Here is a 16,635-nt window from a genome sequence, read left to right as displayed (position 1 = left end):
TGCACCTGCACACAAAGCAAAACTGGTTCAGGATACAATCAAAACACTTGGCTGGGAGCTGCTACCCCACCCGCCGTATTCACCAGACTTTGCCCCTTTGTTTTCATCAATGGGACACGCATTGGCTAAGGAACACTTAGATTCCTACGAAGAAGTCGAAAATTGGGTGTCTGATTGGTTTGCTTCAAAAGACGAACATTTCTATTGTTGTGGTGTTCACAAATTGACAGAAAGGTGGTCAAAATGTATAGAAAGCAATGGTCAGTACTTTGAATAAAATGTTTTACTTTTCAATTCAAAATTAGTGTTTCATTTTCTTTGCTATCTTCAGCTGCCACATCAGACTGGTCAACAAGTTACTTGATGGAAGCCTTCGACCCACTTAGTGATTTTACATAGGACTGAAATATTCTGGAGGTTCTCTGCCAGATCTTTTGCTAAGATATGATGGTGGTAGTTGTTGTACACTTCAAGCATAGATCTCTTCACAGGTGCACGTATCTCTACCAACCTTTGCCTGTCATCATTTATGCGGTCACTTTTGAACCAAGGGTACAACAGCCTTTGCTTTCTTAACATTTTCTGAATTGTTGCCATTCTAGTCCAAATAATCTATTATTCTACTTTCAGTAATTGATAACTATCATCTTAAAATCATAATTATAAGGAACAGTCAAATGAAAACAAGACAGAACGGAAAAAAAGAAAATAAACTATTTATTATTTCAAAAGTAATTGCTATAACTGTTAATACATTTATCACACTAAGAGACAAGACAGTCAGTGCCTTAATGGAAAAATGTTTGCAGTTCCTTACAGAACCGTGATTGTACCCAGGCATGTATCTCTTCATCTGAAGCAAATTGATGGCCACAAATGTATTTTCCAGAGTGCCAAAAGTATGAAAAATCCCGTTGGGAAATATTGGAACTTTGTGGAGGATGTGTAAGGGCTTCCCACTGATACTTCTGCAATGTAAGCGAAATAACCTTGGCAACAGGTGGGAAGGCCCATCTGTCTCGTTTTCATTTGATTGCCTCTTATTTGAATTATTACACATTATTTTCACATAGTATTATTTTTTGTGGCGCGATACATTCTGAAACATGCCTTTCTGCTGATGACCATTTTGCACCCATTTCGTTTCCTGAACCTGTAAAAGGAAAAAAAATGTATCGTGGTTCATCAAATGAGGAAACACCAGAAAAGAAGGTAAATAATTGTTTCAATATCAAAAAGAGAAATACTCACTTGAAATTTGATGCTATTATTGTTACACAAAGTCAGTATCATCATCTGAATAGGTGACGTCATAGTTCTCACTGTCGTTCTTAACAACATTTTGCTCCAATTCAAACAAAATTTCTTCCTCTGTAAGAAAATGAGAAGCCTCGTCTTTCATTTCTTTACATACTAAATGAACAGCTGCTACCATTCAACAACATGATTCCATACTACAAACACGTACTACTGGCTGCTTTAGAATTACTTTTTCGCCATGTGTCGGCTGTTTTACAAACTACATGTTCCTTGCAACATGATGAAGAATGCTGAAACCTGTCAATACATGTGATTCGTATTGAAATTTTCGCGTCATGTCAATTGATGGGCCTGACAGTCAGTGTTAAAATGGAGAGATAAAGAGGGAATGCATATTTGGTGAATAACCTTTACGTTGCAGATGCCATTGCGCAGTTCAACACTACTGCAGATAAAATTCAACTACAATTGAAAGATCATAATACAGTTTCAAAGTAGATTAGTAAATTAATTATAACATGAATAAAGAAAGAGTACAAATTGATAATAAAATTATAGAAGCAGTTGATAAGTTTTTATATTTAGGGCAGTTGAAGAAGTGGCGGGATAAACAAGGAGAGAAATAAACAATATAGACAAAAGATTGCTTGGAGTGTTTTTTGTGACTAAAACAGGGCTTTCAAAACAGTGATTCCAATGGGTCTCAAAAGGAAAGCTGGTTAGGTTAGGTTAGGTTTACAGTCGGTCTTGTATTACCAATTTTTACTTACAGCAGTAAGACATTGACTTTTAATATCAAAATCACTCGAAATCTGATGATTGTTCAGCAGGCAGTGGAAGATGCTTGTTGAGGGAAAAGTGTAGAGGAGACATTTATCCAACAGTGCTTGTTCGATGGATGATGATGGTAAACTGCACTGTGTTATGGATAATCGTCATGGTAACACTGCCAGTTATTACTTTAATCAATCACACATTTTGGAACTGTTAACACTGTATCTGTTGTATGTTATTCAGGTGGGGGAGCCTCCACCAGCATCGGGCTTGGTGAATGGTGAAGTTGAGACAGTTCTGTACCAGTCAGTAGCCTCATCTCTGCCCACAACTATGCCACAGATTGTGCATGTCTCTCAGTCCGAGCCTTCATCACCCAATAATTGTGGTGGGCCCCTGTCTGCTCCGCAGCAGGTAAGTACTAATTGCCGTCTGCTTATGTTTGAGAGGCATGTAAATTCGTAATCATCAAACTGGATGGGTCCTGTGGTGAGTCATCTTCTTCATTTGTCTTCATTTGCCCATGCCACTGCAGTCAATTCAGGTTAAAGGTCTAGCAGGCTTATTCCTGAACCTAGTTGTTGTCAGATATCTTCATTCATTATTTATTTGTATTTGTTTTCTAGAAGCAACATTGGAAGAACTTTTCTGTGAACTGGAGACATTTTTTTATTTGATCCAGTAACTGTTGGTGTTTGTAATTTATATGTTAGTATATTTAGGAAGTACATTTTGTACAAGCTGATCCTAGGCACTTGTGGACATTTTCAGTCAAAATGTATCAGATGTACTGCATGGTAGAAATTGGAAGCAAGCATTTTGTATTCTGTTCCAATTTCTTTGCGTATGGTAGTCTCTGAGAAAATAATACTACCCAAGTCTGAAAATGTCATATGTATCTCCTAATCTACAATCCACAGTTGGATTGTTGAAAAGTTCCTATTCACTGTCAAGCAAACTATCTTGGTTTCACTGATTTTAAGAAACATTTTTACGAGTTATTCATGCCGAAGATCTAATTCGGTTTGCATTGCCATTTCTGTCTTGTGCAAGATCAACAGAAACTAAGAAACTTCCTGGCAGATTAAAACTGTGTGCCGGACCAAGACTCGAACTCGGGACCTTTACCTTTTACGGTCAAGTGCTCTACCACCTGAGCTCTCCAAGCACAACTCACACCCCGTCCCCACAGCTTTACTTCTGCCAGTGAGGATAGGGTGTGAGTCGTGCTTGGGTAGCTCAGATGCTAGAGCACTTGCCCACGAATGGCAAGGGTCCCGAGTTCGAGTCTCGGTCCGGTACACAGTTTTAATCTTCCAGAAAGTTTCATATCAGCGCACAGTCCGCTGCAGAGTGAAAATCTCATTCTGGAAACAAAAACTAAAGCATTATTTTGGAGCCTGCCTTTGAGCGCTTTTAAAACTTCATCAATTTTGATGAAGAATATGGATAAAAGACAGTTTCCTCATTGGACCCCATTCTGTGTTACGATCAACCTTGACCTTTGATTCTGGACATATATACAATTCTTGGTTTCATAATGTAATCATCTTACATATATGATGAGTTATCAGAAACTTTCTAAGGCCACAAATATTTTCATATATACCTGCTTGGTACACAGTTGTAGACTTTCTTGATGTCCACAAAAAAGTTATGATTTATTTTTCTCCCAGTACTTCTTGTAGAGCAGTTGCATGACAAAAATTAGTTTAGTAGTTGCTCTGTAAGGTCTAAAATTAAGTTGTGCATGTTGAAATACAAGAGAAGCAAGCAAAAGCTTCACCCAAGTTGATTAACTTCGATCGCCACTGAATTATCCTCATTGCCACTGTAGTGTCCTGTACCATGGGAAGCGAGGGAGAGGATGTTGTTTGGTGGCCAGTATCCTCTTTCTACAACACAACTGCACACGTGGATTAACAAGGTTCTTTATTTACAAGAACAGGAAGTTACTTATCTTTAACAGAGTCCTTGTGTTGTGGTACAAGCTCTTCTGTAATAGCCCACGTTAGCCTCACTGCTGGTGAAGTACAAGTCCCGCTATAAACGCTACTCTGGTCGCTATCGTAACCTGTTACTAAGCAAGGCCACTCTGCAAGTGAATGACAAATGCCAACTAGACTGACTGATTGAGTGAGTGACTGTGTGATCCAGTGCCTACTACCGATCTCCTTGCTACATCTTTGCTGACTGGTGTGCTGGCAACAGCTTACGCCAGCACATTTTGTGTTTTCAGTGGTTACATGAGCAAGCACGAACTGATTCTCTAGCTGCGCACTCCATAAAACTGGCCTCTGTTGCTAGAATGGTAGCGGCTTAACCATAACGTGGTTGATAACTATGCTTGTAGGTAGGTCGGCAGTCAGTTGCTGGTCTTGCATAGCGAAGTTATGGTTGTGAAGTATGTCGAAGACATGTGGTGTGGTTGACGTGGATTTTGTGTATTTAGCACATAACGTGCTATGATATGAGATATTGGCTAAGTTGGATATCAAGACGGGGGCACCAAAATGTGGGTTTTTTTCTTTTATGTTTCTGTCAAATTTAACACTTTGTATCTTTTTGTGCCAGTCTTTAACCAGGTGCAGTCGACAATGTCACAGGCAGTGTGTGTTTAGTAACTAATGACAGTTGTTCGAAAGTCAAAATGTCAGTCACTTCTGTAAATTTCAAACTGAACTTTGATTGAGTGTGGATGATATCCACTTAAGATAAGAGTCCTCAAAGTCTTTGTGGATTACTGACCTGTTTAGTGATAATTACATATTTTATTATCCACCAGCCGATAATGTTCATCAATCTGCATAAAGACAATAAATACACATCAAACGAAAATTAAATCTTGTTGTGTTGACTTGAATTATTTAAAAATTTAAAAATTTAAAAAATTTAAAAAATTTAACACTTATACATATTTGACAGTTCTAATGCTTTGGACGACTTAAAGTGGTGAAGTATGTGTGTAAGCTCCCACTTCTTTAACGATATGATTTACTTTTTCCTTGCTGGTTAGCTTGCTGCTGCAACCTCCTTTTCGCTTCTTCTCCAAAGCATATTTACTAGGAACAGGAATTTCTCAAGACTCTTTCTACTTATAAAAATATGCAGACGTAGGCAGTTTCTTTTGCTTCACTTAACAATGTATATTTAAATATCTAACTTACACAAATCTCATTCTCCACATAAAAAAAACACTGTCAAGTAAATCTCGCGTATCCAAAGGTTAGAAACACAAAGTTCAGGTGCACATAAGAGAAAGATGGCTTAAAAACCAAGTCCATTCTCATCCTGAATCTGAATACACGTCTAATCCTCTCAAGTCCAAGACGAGCATTAATTAACAATATTTCAACTTTTCTTCTTTTTTTTTTCACTAAAATAATGAAGGCCCCCCCCCCCCCCCCCCCCATAAACCATGGACCTTGCTGTTGGTGAGGAGGCTTCCATGCCTCAGCCATACAGATAGCCGTACCATAGGTGCAACCACAACGGAGGAGTATCTGTTAAGAGGCCAGACAAACATGTGGTTCCTGAAGAGGGGCAGCAGCCTTTTCAGTAGTTGCAGGGGCAACAATGTGGATTATTGACTGATCTGGTCTTGTAACACTAACCAAAACGGCCTTGCTATGCTGGTACTGTGAACGGCTGAAAGCAGGGGGAAACTACAGCTGTAATTTTTCTCGAGGGCATGCAGCTTCCCTGTATGGTTAAATGATGATCGTATCCTCTTGGGCAAAATATTCCGGAGGTAAAATAGTCTCCCATTCAGATCTCCGAGCGGGGACTACTCAGGAGGACGTTGTTATCAGGAGAAAGAAAATTGGCTTTCTACGGATCGGAGCGTGGAATGTCAGATCACTTAATCGGGCAGGCAGGTTAGAAAATTTAAAAAGGGAAATGGATAGGTTAAATTTAGATATAGTGGGAATTAGTGAAGTTCGGTGGCAGGAGGAACAAGACTTCTGGTCAGGTGATTACAGGGTTATAAATACAAAATCGAATAGGGGTAGTGCAGGAGTAGGTTTAATAGTGAATAAGAAAATAGCAGCGCAGTTAAGTTACTACAACTAGCGTAGTGAACGCATTATTGTGGCCAAGATAGACACGAATCCCACGCCTGCCACAGTAGTATAAGTTTATATGCCAACTAGCTCCACAGATGATGAAGAGATTAATGAAATGTATGATGAGATAAAAGAAATTATTCAGATAGTGAAGGGAGATGAAAATTTAACAGTCTTGGGGGACTGGAATTCGATAGTAGGAAAAGGAAGAGAAGGAAATGTAGTAGGTGAATATGGAATGGAGATAAGAAATGAAGAGGAAGCCACCTGGTAGAATTTTGCACAGAGCCTAACTAAATCATCTTGGTTCAAGAATCATGAAAGAAGGTTGTATACATGGAAGAGGCCTGGAGATACTAGAAGGTTTCAGATAGATTATAGAATGGTAAGACAGAGATTTAGGAACCAGATTTTAAATTGTAAGACATTTCCAGGGGCAGATGTGGACTCTGACCACAATCTATTGGTTATGAACTGTAGATTAAAACTGAAGAAACTGCAAAAAGGTGGGAATTTAAGGAGATGGGACCTGGATAAACTGAAAGAACCAGAGGTTGTAGAGAGTTTCAGGGAGAGCATTAGGGAACAATGGACAGGAATGGGGGAAAGAAATACCGTAGAAGAAGAATAGGTAGCTTTGATAGATGAAATAATGAAAGCAGCAGAAGATCAAGTTGGTAAAAAGACGAGGGCTAGTAGAAATCCTTGGGGAACGGACGATACATTGAATTTAATGGATGAAAGGAGAAACTATAAAAATGCAGTAAATGAAGCAGGCAAAAAGGAATAGAAAAGTCTCAAAAATGAGATCGACAAGAAGTGCAAAATGGCTAAGCAGGGATGGCTAGAGGACAAATGTAAGGATGTAGAGGCATATCTCAAGGGGGTAAGATACATACTGCCTACGGGAAAATTAGAGAACCTATGGAGGAAAGAGAACCACTTGTATGAATATCAAGAGCTCAGATGGAAACCCAGTTCAAAGTGAAGAACACAAAGCAGAAAGGTGGAAGGAGTATATAGAGAGTGTATACAAGGGCGATGTACTTGATGACAGTATTATGGAAATGGAAGAGGATGTAGATGAAGATGAAATGAGAGATAGGATACTGCATGAAGAGTTTGAGAGAGCACTGAAAGACCTGAGTCGAAACAAGGCCCTGGGAGTAAACAGTATTCCATTAGAACTACTGACAGCCTTGGGAGAGCCAGCTATGACAGAAATCTACCATCTGGCGAACAAGATGTATGAGGCAGGCGAAATACCCTCAGACTTCAAGAAGAATATAATAATTCCAATCCCAAGGAAAGCAGGTGTTGACAGATGTGAAAATTATCGAACCATCAGTTTAATAAGTCACGGCTGCAAAATACTAATGCGAATTCTTTACAGACAAATGAAAAACTGGTGGAAGCTGACCTCGTGGAAGATCGGTTTGGATTCCGTAGAAATGTTGGAACACGTGAGGCAATACTGACAATACGACTTATCTTAGAAGGTAGATTAAGGAAAGGCAAACCTACGTTTCTAGCATTTATAGGCTTAGAGAAAGCTTTTGACATTGTTGACTGGACTACTCTCTTTCAAATTCTGAAGGTGCTGTTAGGGGTAAAATACAGGGAGCGAAAGGCTATTTACAATTTGTGCAGAAACCAGATGGCAATTATAAGAGTTGAGGGGCATGAAAGGAAAGCAGTGATTGGGAAGGGAGTGAGACAGGGTTGTAGCCTATCTCCGAAGTTGTTGAATCTGTATATTTAGCAGGCAGAAAAATTCGGAGTTGGAATTAAAATCCATGGAGAAGAAATAAAAACTTTGAGGTTCGTCGATGACATTGTAAGCAAAGGATATGGAAGAGCAGTTGAACGGAATGGACAATGTGTTGGAAGGAGGATATAAGATGAACATCAACAAAAGCAAACTGAGGGTGATGGAATGTAGTTGAATGAAATTGGGTGATGCTGAGGGAATTAGTTTAAGAAATGAGACACTTAAAGTAGTAGATGACTTTTGCTATTTGGGGAGCAAAATAACTGATGATGGTCGAAGTGGAGAGGATATAAATTGTAGACTACAATGGCAAGGGAAGCTTTTCTGAAGAAGAGAAATTTGTTAACATCGAGTATAGATTTGTGTCAGGAAGTCTTTTATGAATGTATTTGTATGTAGTTTAGCAATGTATGGAAGTGAATCATGGACGAAAAATAGTTTGGACAAGAAGAGAATAGAATCTTTCAAAATGTGGTGCTACAGAAGAATGCTGAAGATTAGATGGGTAGATCACATAACTAATGAGGAGCTATTGAATAGAATTGGGGAGAAGAGGAATTTGTGGCACAACTTGACTAGAATGAGGGATCGGTCGGTAGGACATGTTCTGAGGCATCAAGGAATCACCAATTTAGTACTGGAGGGCAGTGTGGAGGATAAAAATCTTAGAGGGAGACCAAGAGATGAATACACTAAGCAGATTCAGAAGGATATGGGTTGCAGTAGGTACTGGGAGATGAAGATGCTTGCACAGGATAGAGTAGCATGGAGAGCTGCATCAAACCAGTCTCTGAAGACCACAACAACAACAACAACAACAACAAATAGTCAAGTTATAAAACAGCACAGAATACACAAACACTCCTTGTTCTTTCACTACTTCCATGACGCGACTGGCAAACACTTGTCTGTGCTGTTCGACCACTGTGTCTACAGTCTTCCTTCTACTCACTTTGGACCTGTACACAGAGACAGGCGATGCACAGTAGATAGGCTCTCTCACACTTAAAATATCATGTGTTTGAGATGGTAGAAGGCTGAGTGGTTCTAGAATTTATGTTGAATTTCTCGAAACACTACACAGTGAAGTTCCTTTTGCTGTTGACGATCTAGCTTTCAAATGGCATGAATATCGGGATTTATTTTTGTGAAAGGAAGATTTTTCAAGAATCTCAAATTTTACATTTGATTATTTCAACAAAAACGTTTTTGTAAACATAAAAGATACTGCTACAAGACAATAACACAGTTTTTTTTAATAGTAATGAATGTTCTGGCAGAATGTAAATAATTTGATAGTAAAGGAGACCACTCGCGGAATAGCAGAGGTGTTGACTTGTCAATTTTGGTATAAATCCTCCCAACAATCTAGAATACAATCCCCTGCCCCCCCCCCCCCCCCCCCCCTCTTCACACACACACACACACACACACACACACACACACACACACACACACACACACTCTACCTGTGAGCTTACAGTGTTGTGTTGTGTTCATGTGTACAGAAGCTTGTGAAATAAGGTGTATATGCCACAGTACAACTGGGAACTCTGAGAAAAACGAAGCAATTTTTTTAATGAGGGAAAATCTGAAATTTTTTAGAATTCTGGGAAACTGCCATTGTTCTAGTTGTCAGTTAATTTTTTGTAATTTTGATGGTAAGAGCTCATACTCTAAAAAGGAATTTTACTTTAGCCCACTACTGCAGAATAATACTGCAGCAATAATATATAAATGAGAGAATAACATCAAAATAAAACTTAAGTTGCAAAGAAAATGCACCATTTACAACAATGTAACAAATTGTGCACACAAGCGTCTGCCGATAGCGAAATGTGTCAAAGCCTTTAGGACGAAGGCTATGCAATACTTCATAACAGTAGACTGCTTTTGATGAGCAGGATGTCACAGCTGTTTACATTTATAACAGGTTGCAGAAAAATATTGTGATTTTGAGGAGTGGTACTTGGGAAGTGAATTTCCATTTACATAAGATGGATTATGTTATGTATGAGAATGTGCGATGAATTTCTTACATCACAGCACATTTGACTCTCATTCAAAATGTAACACTTTGAGGACCAGTTATGACATTATTTAAAATCTTACTGGCACATTTGTGTTTGATATATCTTAAAGGGTAACTGACGCTAAGAAAGAACAAGCTTCAACATTAGTTTTTCATATTTATTTTAGTTCTTTCACTGATTATGAATTGCATAATAACAATAGCAAACAGTATAATTATCCTTCAAAAGAATAGAAGTGAGAGTTGAGTTCATTTGGCTTTTCCATGGAAAAGCCTAAGTGCTCGATGAGATGTATTCAGCCAGGTAACACACCAAATGTTTGGTGCACAGCAGAGAAATATGTATTCATGCATGTCAGAAATATTAAGATGCTGCAGTTTAAGCTGTGCTCTAACCACAACCTCCTGAAAATAAAAACGTCACAGAAAATTTTTTTGGCATGTGAAAGCTTATCTTTTCTTGTGGCTACACTGTATGTATATTGATTTAAACCATTAACTTTTCCTATTTATGTGTGTGCACTACTTAACAGTGATGTTGCTATTGGCTGACTACATGATGTTTCCTATGCTCTGAATATCTGCTATCATTCGCTGATGAGATCACGTGACATGAATATGATTGGCTGACAAAAGTTCATCGTGCAGCATAATCTTGATTTCAGTGCTTCAGAAGCTACTGTGTTGCTTTGGTGGAATTGGTATTTATAGTTTGTAATACAAAAATATGCTGTGTGCTTGCTGCCGTTCACCAGAGATCTTTCCAAAACGCATTGTTTTTGCTGGATTTCATTTCCTAAAGTGCCCAGGAAGTTCTACACAGGTGTATAAAATCTTTACAATTCAAAGTACTGATAAGTTCTACAGCTCTGAGGGAAAGTATATTGTCACTTAACATGGAAAAACTGTACATTCACCCAGGATATAATGTATTTTCATCTGTAAAAAAAGTGTATTTTTAAGCAGGAAACCAAGGGAGAATGCGGGAAATCCCCCTCCCCCCTGCCCTGTTTGTGCACTGTGTCAAAGGATTTATTCTGAAAGCTAGCAAATTTTCTTTCTCTTTCACATGTGCCAGTTGACACCACAACATTTCTGTTATTCGGTGAGTGTTCTCCTTTACTCCTAAATTATTTACACTATTTTTTGGAAAGATTACATTTTATATTTGAACTTTCTGAAATTCTTATCTAAACAACAATTTTGGATTGATATATTTCTTTGAGTAAATTCATTTTCAAGAAGACAAGATGTTCTTTATGAAGAAAGTAACGAGGGCTTATCAGACTTCAGGATGACCTGTTGTGAGGATGAGATGAAACCTTTAGCTACATATAACACACAGCCAAAGCAAGAATGCCAGAAAGGCAGTTAATTGTATCAAAAGAAAAATGTATTTGAGAAAACAATAAAATTACTGGGGTAGAGAATGGATGGCCAATTGTAACTTTCACAAGATGAAATTCCAGTACTGCCAATAATCCCACCTTTAGGAACTATTAATTTTTTTGTGGAGTAGGAAAGAAGAGTAAGTTGAGAAAAAAGCAGCAGGTTATGCAGGCCCTCAGATGAGAGGAACCCACTTGATGTGATGATGGTCACCTCCTGAAGGTTAGATTTTCACATGTCATCCATACATGTGAAACACATTATACCTTTTGTGTGTAATTTACATGGCGAATTTTATTATTCTTTCTTTAACAAACTCAACCTGACTGCAAGCATTTATGTTTTTATGCAGAATAAATGCTACTCTGTTCTTCTGCTCTGTTTCATTTCTGGATCAGTAGATTTTAAAGTCCAATCTGACATACTTCTCCTGTTTTCCTGTGTTTCACTTAACTCCAGTGGCAGCAATGTTCTCTTTCCCATGAGGCTGAACATGTCTTCAAGTATTTTTTTGTCATCAGTAGAGTATTCAATGTTCCTATCCTGAAAATCTGTCACATTTGGCTCTGGTGGCTGGTGTGGTATTGGGCTGTGTGCCATCACTAATACCAACTTGATGTCACTGCCTGGAGTTTTTTGCGGTAAGTTCAAGTCTCCTTTTCCTTTTGAAAGCCTGTCTGTGTCCACTGGTGGCCAACTGCATTTAGAGTGACATCACTGGAGTCTTTTTAGCTGTGACTTTTCATGGTTGCTGTGGGCCTCGTCATCTCCTTTAACAATTCTGGGACACAAAAAGTGCTCAGACATTCCCTTATTTCATTCTCACTTTTTTCAACTCTGTTCAGTAGTTAAATGTAATAGTAATGTTTAATACATTTCACTTGTTCTATTGTAGGTTACTTGTGTAGAACAGCAAAGTCACAATGTCGGCGTTCAGTTATTGGTTTCTCAGTTACATACAAATGGGGAAACACTAACTTTGGATGATCAGCAGTTTGGATCAGTGTTGCAAGTGTTGAAAAATGAAGGTACGTGGTTTTATAAATTATCAATTTTTTAAAGAATAGCATCTTGTTGTTGCAAAGGTATTTGCTTATAATTCATATTCTCTGCTGATTTTTCAATGTTTTCATTGCTGTTATTTAACCCTCGAGCAGACGCACCATTTTTCATAAGGCGAGCAGGCACATGGTGTACTTTGTACTCATGTAAAGAATACCAAGGTGAACATGTATGAGCAAAATCACAGTTTAATTTTAGTTTAATTTGACAACGATAAAATAAACTTACATTATACGGGCTAAAGCACCGTTTAATTGAAATAATAAGATAAAATTATATCACTCTGTTTCTGTGTACAAGTGTTACCCCACTGTAATGACCCATTCAAAACATTCAACAACACAGTTGCATTAGCTCCCAGCCAACTGATTATTTGATATTACTAATGATCGCGTAGACAATAATGGGATTGTGTTGCTAGCCTGTAATCTGTATCATGTTCTTGCTTGGATTTTAATTTTTTTTTTCTCACGTAGCTCGCTGTTTTATATTAATATTGCTCTCTTGGAGCTATGACACCATAACTTATCACTATGTTAGCTGAAGCAATAATGGAGAAATCGGTATGGGATCACAATTGTAAAACAACAATGGAACCATACAAGACAATGTTATTTGTGGTTCGCACACTTTATGCATAGGGCGCCCACTCGAGGGTTGAGGTGTAACAGAAGTGTTACATCTGTTTGCCTGTAATTTAGATTTTTACTTTTGAATTTTTTGAAACAAACCAAATGGAATTTTAACATCTTACTTACCTAATGTCAGGTTCTTTATGAGTGAAATGTATCATGTTCAGAAAAACAGAAAATCCAGTTGTAATAACGAAGTAGATTCTGCATGACATAGTAAAGTAGCTCCATTTTTTAAGAGATTACCTTGTGAAATGAAATTAATATTGATGTATGAAACAGTTTTATATTGACGTATGGGAAGACATATAAAATTACGAAGTCAGTAAATGTTTTGAAATCAGGATTTGCTTTTTACAAATTTGCCTAAGAATCAGTATTACAAAAATCACTATATTTGAGAAAATGTATTACAATAATTGTCTTAGTACTGAGCTTCTGTTCTTAAATTTCATAAAGTTAAAAAAATCATCTTTTTGTATGTTTGAAGTAGCTTGTGCCTTAGCATCTTGGTGTCATTATTATTATTATTGTTCAAGTTACTGTTTACTTTTTTTCTTTGGTTTGTCCTAATAACACAGGACAAGTTTCACAATGTGTGCAGTTCACATGTATCATTAATGAAATTAACCAGGAAATACCATGTAGGCCCGATTGTATAAAGCAGTTGATCTTAGATTAGCACAAGAAATAAAACTCGGATCAAGCTGAACTTGGTAATCTGTGTTGTTTAAATCTTAATCTCAGATTATTTCACTGTGAACTAGGATCAACTTTGACAACCAAAATTTCACAGATTAAATCAAGTTCTTAGACAGTTACATTAATTGAAGAAAAATATTGACAAAGAAAGTAAAGAGTGCAAGTAATAATTGGTCCCATAATAATTCTTAAAAATGACTTTTAATTAATATGAAAAGTTAAAAGGCCTTTCATAGATTCTTAATAGCAGTGTAAGAAAGGGAAATTCAAATGATTTGCAGTGAACAGTAAGTAACTGGAATTTTACTGCAGCTAACAATGGTTGAACATCTCTTACAGAAATATTCTCTAGGCTTGAATAGCAGTAACCATACACTTTAAAATTTTTTTTGCAAGCCAGTATTCACAGGAGGGTGACAATTTAACTATTAAATGCCAATTTTGTGCATAGATTTCTGTGGCAATAGCACATGCGTTGATGAATACCCGAAGTCTGGCTCTTTTTCCCTTCATTTATAAGGCCTTTCTTCTCTGGGAGTGCTTGTTTATTGAGCAAAAACCCAAGTTGCACTGTGGTTCACATTCCACATTAACCTCTAGATCCCCATACATCTGAATGAGTACGTTCAAAAGTCTGAGGAAGGCAATTTTATGCCATTTCCAAAAGGACCATGCCATGTTGCGGTCAAACTAACTTGGGGTTGGTGACAGCTGTACCTAAGTAGACAATAAAAATATATACTTCTGCTGCTTTCTGCAGTAATAAGTTGTGGTTGCATTGAATAACTAGGCTTAAAAACCTGCAAACCATTGAAGCTTTGGCGTGCACAGAAAGACATTAATACCATGGCCAGTGACCTGTAATATGTATGTTTGCGTCATGCTCAGCAAACAACTGAAAGTCTCACACACTGCCACATTTGGCAACAGTTTTCTTTCAAAGTCAAATAGATTGTACCACCTTACAGCCAATGCAAGTTGGCCATTAATTATAATCAGCTGCTGAACCGTGAACAGCCATGAATACAATTATAAAATCACTAACTTTTGAGTCCATGCCACCTGAATATGCTACCTGCTGTTTTCTAATATTTTGAACCTCTATGATGGGCAGCATTCTGCATTTACAAGCCTTAATCACCAAGAGTTAAATTGTTTTTTTTTGGCATGGAGAAGTTTCTTGAAGAAGTTTGACAAGTTTGTGGTGATTATTTTTCTTCATCTTGAAAACATGAAATCTTCAACAATAAATACTGTTTTATCTGTAATATACCAATAATAGCCAGGTCAGTGTGTGATAGTCATGTTGATAGCTGATATTTTGGTATTTCCAAGCATGTCTCATGCTAATTTAGATCAGCACTGAACCACATCCAGTTGATCCAAGTTTAGTGTTATACAAAAAAGGGATTTCATCAACTTGGTTCATTTTCAGAACTCAGCACACAGTTGATCTGTTGTTAGCGACATTTATACAATCGGCCCTTAGTGTTTTCTGTTGCATGAAAATCATTGTATTATTTTGTGGCAACAGAATAAAACAGTTCTGGATGTCTTTCAGGATTATCTGTAAAGACTGAATTTCAGCAGGGAGCAATGAAAACAGAGTTTGAAGACACTCAATCGTTGGAGGCATTGGAAAAAAACGAATTTGCAGAATCATTAGAAGGAAATAACTCTACACCGACATTAGCAAACGAAAGTTTTGTTGAAGCACTCAACAATGAAAATTTTGTAGAGTCTGTGGATGTTAAGATGGAGTTTGTGAAAGAGTCCCTTGGAGATACAGAATTTAGTGAACTTCAGGAGCAGGGAGATTTCACTGATGCAGTGCTTTTGGAGGAGATTGTGGCAGAAGCAGAAAAGGAAGGTGGAACATGTAAGTTTGTGTTCACCACATACGTTATTTTAAAGTTGCCTCTTGACCAAATTTTGCGATCAGTTTTGATTATGACCGGGCGAACCATTACTGGACACTATAATTCGGGCAAAGTATAATCCGAATATGGTGTAACAACAGCGGACAAAATTTGTGTATGAAGTTGTTGTTGTTGTTATTTTTGTTGTTATTGTTGTCGTTGGCAGTTCCAGAATAATAACTTGTTTTCACTAAACATTTGGATACAGTTTACCAGCAAATAAGTAAATGAATAAATTACAGTACTCACAGATAAGGCAGATTTTGCCCGAACGAGCCTCACTAGGAAGCTAGAGTGGTCATTTTGTAAAATACATCCATGAGTGGTTGAATTACACACATCTACCCAGTAGCGACCACTGCGCAGTTGCGTGTAACACCACCTCTCATCCTGAGGATGGCAGTGGAGTGATATTGCATAGAAGCTACAAGATGTTGGAAGTATTTGGGAGCCATCCTGAGTGATAACGGCTCAACCGTCATCCACAGCTACAAAAACTGGTCAGAAATAAGTCCAAGATTGCACAGGTCTTGCTCATTGGGTTTGAGGTCGAGTGATCTTGAAAGTAGGGGGTCATAGAAGCATTCTCATATCCTTGAGCGTTCTTCAGACTAATTTTGAGCCATTTTAAGACTAATAGAGTCTTGGTTGTTGCCTATAGGGTATTATAAGTGAACAACAGATGCATATGATTGGCTAGATGGTTTTTGTATTGCTTTCTGTTGAAAGACAATGGTAGGCTCACGAGAGCCCATTTTTTGTACTATGCAATCATCATCCATAGAAGAATACCTTTACGTTCTGCCTTGAACAGGGTTAAATTAGTAACCCTGGTTTTTGTGTGGTGTTACTGTACTGTAACACATCTCAAGCTCTGAGTATCTAGTGATGGTGTTTGCTGTGTGCCATGTGGTGTATGTTTACTTGAGGCAGGAATGTGGGACTGTGGCTTCTCTACTCGTTAGCAAGAGACCGAGTGATATAGCGCAATGTTATGATGCTGGACGTGTGTCAGAGAGACTGGCAG

The 16,635-nt window shown here is 37.8% G+C and overlaps 1 protein-coding gene across 3 annotated transcripts in view; it reads left to right on the top strand.

Moving 5' to 3' along the window:
* LOC126416290 (zinc finger protein 836-like) overlaps positions 1-16,635 on the top strand; it is a 208,782-nt gene that overhangs the window by 31,208 nt on the left and 160,939 nt on the right. For 2 of the 3 annotated variants that reach the window (XM_050083941.1, XM_050083940.1), the window contains exons 4-6: positions 2,278-2,448; positions 12,189-12,321; positions 15,251-15,568. In XM_050083941.1, coding sequence (XP_049939898.1) covers positions 2,278-2,448; positions 12,189-12,321; positions 15,251-15,568 — 622 coding nt within the window. The remainder of the gene's footprint in view (positions 1-2,277; positions 2,449-12,188; positions 12,322-15,250; positions 15,569-16,635) is intronic. The other variant, XM_050083942.1, reaches the window with a different exon arrangement.

The sequence above is a fragment of the Schistocerca serialis genome, chromosome 8 (genome assembly GCF_023864345.2).
Source record: "Schistocerca serialis cubense isolate TAMUIC-IGC-003099 chromosome 8, iqSchSeri2.2, whole genome shotgun sequence".
NCBI lineage: Eukaryota > Metazoa > Arthropoda > Insecta > Orthoptera > Acrididae > Schistocerca > Schistocerca serialis.
The sequence above is the reverse complement of the archived record's forward strand: the minus strand, read 5'-3'. Positions and strand labels throughout refer to the sequence as shown.